The sequence below is a fragment of the Electrophorus electricus genome, chromosome 15 (genome assembly GCF_041902795.1).
Source record: "Electrophorus electricus isolate QZ-2024a chromosome 15, ASM4190279v1, whole genome shotgun sequence".
In the NCBI taxonomy this organism is placed as follows: domain Eukaryota; kingdom Metazoa; phylum Chordata; class Actinopteri; order Gymnotiformes; family Gymnotidae; genus Electrophorus; species Electrophorus electricus.
The window spans coordinates 3,155,013-3,158,650 of record NC_137511.1 but is presented as its reverse complement, the minus strand read 5'-3'; the positions used below and the strand labels follow the sequence as shown (position 1 = coordinate 3,158,650).

The 3,638-nt window shown below is 39.4% G+C and overlaps 1 protein-coding gene across 1 annotated transcript; it reads left to right on the top strand.

Annotated features, from left to right (window-relative positions):
- The first annotated feature begins 5 nt into the window (after positions 1-5).
- pvalb3 (parvalbumin 3) lies at positions 6-2,485 on the top strand. Its single transcript, XM_027013507.3, has 6 exons — positions 6-141; positions 689-754; positions 1,096-1,228; positions 1,342-1,451; positions 2,036-2,093; positions 2,200-2,485. Exons 2-5 carry the CDS (start codon positions 694-696, stop codon positions 2,059-2,061), a joined length of 330 nt encoding a protein of 109 aa, XP_026869308.2. The 5' UTR covers positions 6-141; positions 689-693; the 3' UTR covers positions 2,062-2,093; positions 2,200-2,485.
- Positions 2,486-3,638: the final 1,153 nt, after the last annotated feature.

Below are 3,638 nucleotides of genomic sequence, written 5' to 3'. Positions count from 1 at the left end.
ATGCGGTGTCTGTTACATTATGCCTCGTGTTTCGGTTGAGCTGTGAGAGGTATATATAAGCTCGAAGCCATGGGCAAGCCATCACTTCAGTTGCCAGTTTCATCTCACAGAATCCACCCTTAGCCCCAAAGACAACCAGAGGTGAGTGTCTCTGCAACTGAGGCAACATTCAAAAGAAACGATTTAGGGTTTACAGGAAGAGAAAACGGCAAGTGCACTCAAGCTTCAAAGATCTAAATCTTCTTTTTGTTTTGGATATAACCGAAGGAGATGGAGCTCTCTATGAAGTTACCTGCCATGGGAATAAAATTGCGACTGGATGTGATGTCCTTTTACAAAATACTGGGACAATGAGCTTGTATCTGCTAAGAAAATGTGAAGTTTTGGTTTTCTTTGAGTGAAAGCGTATGATTTCTTGCAGCGCTTACAAGGGCATGTTCAAGTAACGCAGGATAAATAGGTTTTAAATAAGTGGCAGCAACAGAATATAACAAAAGGGGTTGATATTGCCACAAGAGGGGTTGACATTAGAGATGAAATGCTATGCAACAAAAAGGGTGTTATACAGTGCATCTCCGCGATTTAGTTATTATGCTTCAAGCAGTTATTATGCTTCATGTATCACACTGTAAGGTTGGTGCTTTGGTGAACTTAATCTCTCTTCAATCATTTTGTCTTCCGCTTTAAGACAAAATGGCATTTGCAGGTATCCTGAATAATGCTGACGTCACTGCTGCCCTGCAGGCCTGCCAAGGTACAGTCCCAAACTCCCAGCACTCTTTGGAACATAGAAACAAGAACTTAATTACTTGATAGTAGCAGAATCACGGAGAACGCTATTAGCTTCATCCAGAACCTCTGCTTGAGGGCTCGTAGAGCAGTTATACAGTATAAAAAAGAAAGCTGTGAAATAGTGCAAGCTAAAGAACCCTAAAACATGAAGCAGTTCAGATCCATTCACATCTATACTTCTTAAATTACACATCTTCTCTCTTCACAGTTCAGCTGACATTTAGGAGTTTAAGTAAAGCATTATCATTAGAGCCATAATAAGAATAAGAACCAAAATAAAGCCCAGCGGTTTTTCTGTTCCAGCTGCTGACTCCTTCAACTACAAGGCCTTCTTCGCCAAGGTCGGCCTGTCCTCCAAGTCTGCCGATGACGTCAAGAAGGCCTTCGCTGTCATTGACCAGGACAAGAGCGGCTTCATTGAGGAAGATGAGCTGAAGTAAGAATCAGATTCACAGTTACTTCTGTACTTTTTCCGAAGTCTCTTTCCGTAGCCGAAACAAGTGCCTCGACAATCCTCATTCTCTGCATCTCGCCTCCCGTCTTCGTCAGGCTGTTCCTGCAGAACTTCTCCGCTGGTGCCAGGGCTCTGACTGATGCTGAGACCAAGGCCTTCCTCGCAGCTGGCGACACCGACGGCGACGGCAAAATCGGAGTTGATGGTACGGCGTTCCTCAAACAACACTGGTAGATTTATAGCCGAGGAAATCCTGGCAGAGATTTGCAGTCACAGACCAAAGTCTTTTAAGAACGCAGCTAAACAGAAGTGGCAGATTGTATGTATGTCTCTAATTTTGCTTTGACTCGAGGTATCATATGTGTTTTACAAATTGCTCTTGAATTTTAATAAATAAATCTACTTTACTCTTTACATTTACATTTTACATTTGCATTCTGACTTTACATTTAATCATAATGTTTAATGAGGCAATAGTTGGTTACATTGTTCATATATAATTTATATGCAATTTATCTAATAATTTATACAAACAGATACTGAAAAATGAACTATGATACAACAAAGTGGAAAATGTGATTAGATATCCAATTATTTATTGTTATAGTTTACAGTTCAAAATAAATTTTTCTTCAGGTTGCTGAAGGAACATTCAAGGCTTCTCTGTATCCACTAGAACTTAGTTACAGAAAGGTTGTTCAGAGAACAAACGCATGAAGAGAAGCAGCACAAAACAAGGCAAACACTGTTTCCTTCATTAACTGTTCTTTCTGTCTTTTTCTACTTCAGAGTTCGCTGCCCTTGTGAAGGCTTAAGTGCTCACTGGCTGTAGTTTTTGGAGTTGATGGTGAGGAATTCTCACCTTTCAGTGTTACTACCTCACCGTGATTGGTGCGCACTCTGTTTCCATGCCACGTTCCTGCTACTACAGCCAGACTTTTTTATGCTTTCAGAGTTTGATGCTGTGGTACCAGGTTAAATGACAACTGACCAGAACCTCTTGCTGGAAAGAAACAAACACTGCCTGAAACCTCATCTCAGTCAAGCTGATTTTTCCACACACAAGTTTTATATGTCTGCACATCATCTGCTCCCAAGCTGCACTCTGTCCAAAAAGACTGCAAATGTTCCATGGTTGGTTTTTTTTTTGTGTCGTGGACATGGATTTGGCGTACTGTACAATCTGTGATGCACCTTTTGGGGAAAAGATGGTGAGGAAAGAATAAATGTTCTTTTTCATTTTGGTGTCACCTTGTTTTTACTGTTTTGTGTTTTTTTATTAGTCAGTATGAGTATCAGTTTCTTCCCTTAATTCAGAGGACCTACTGTATTGCTGTCATTGTGATGAATCATTGATGATTATTTAAAACCGTGCCAAGGTACATAAAATATCCATGTAACGAGGCTCTACCTAACAAATATGGTTCACACACCAGAAACTTAAGACTGATAGTTTATCCATGTGGAGAAAAAAAGATGTGCAGGCAACCTATGATGTCTAACGAGTGTCAAATAATAATGCACTTCTTGAGGTTGCCACTAGGTGGTGTTTCATCCTACCATACGACAACCTGCAGAACGCCAGCAGAATCAGTTTACCTGAAAGAATTTCCAAATGCTTAGTTTAAGTCCATTCGTAAGAAAATTTGCTTTCTTTCCTTATTGTGACTAGTCATATTCATTCACTGATATTAAACAAAGTGCAGGTTCTGTCTACAAATTAGAGGATGTAAAGAGATAGTACACCACACTGTAACAGTACCATTAAGATCCGTGACATTAGAGTCTGTTGGTAAGTCAGTCGCCTGGCTCCAGTGTCAAGTCTCTTCTTCCCTGTGACAGGACACAAGTTAGGCGCATCATGTCAAACTGAGGTTAAAGGTCAAGAGCATGTTCATGCATAACTTTTTTTTTTTGTATGGTACTCACACATATGAAACAAGCGCAGAATTAAAGGTGTTTAAATTTATGTAGCTTTGGTTTTGCAGCTCATTTTATTAGGATCTTGCTTACTGTACCTTTAATGTTTGGGGATTGTCGATGAAAGGCTAAGATGGACCAGTCCATGGATTTGATGCCATTAATTTATTCATATTAATACATTCAGTCTGATATTTTCTAGCAGTACAACAAAGACAAATTGCCCCCAGAAGTCAGAGATGAATGAAAATAAATCAATGAAATCAAGATCAATGAAATAAAGCTGTGATTCGCATTAATGACCAGGTGTCTTCCCGAAAACAATTTTTTAAAAACAAGTCTAAATGAAATATGTAATTCAACACCTGGGGTAGAATTACACAACAGCCACAGAGTTAATTGGCATTTGACTGGATTTTGATACCTAAAAGCAATGTTTAGATCACTTGATACATTGATATTAAACACCTAG

Coding starts and splice junctions, on each gene's coding strand:
- pvalb3 (XM_027013507.3), top strand. CDS start 694: ATGGCATTTGCAGGTATCCTGAATAATGCTGACGTCACTGCTGCCCTG. Junction 1,229..1,341: donor ATTGAGGAAGATGAGCTGAA/GTAAGAATCAGA, acceptor CGTCTTCGTCAG/GCTGTTCCTGCAGAACTTCT. Junction 1,452..2,035: donor CGGCAAAATCGGAGTTGATG/GTACGGCGTTCC, acceptor TTTCTACTTCAG/AGTTCGCTGCCCTTGTGAAG.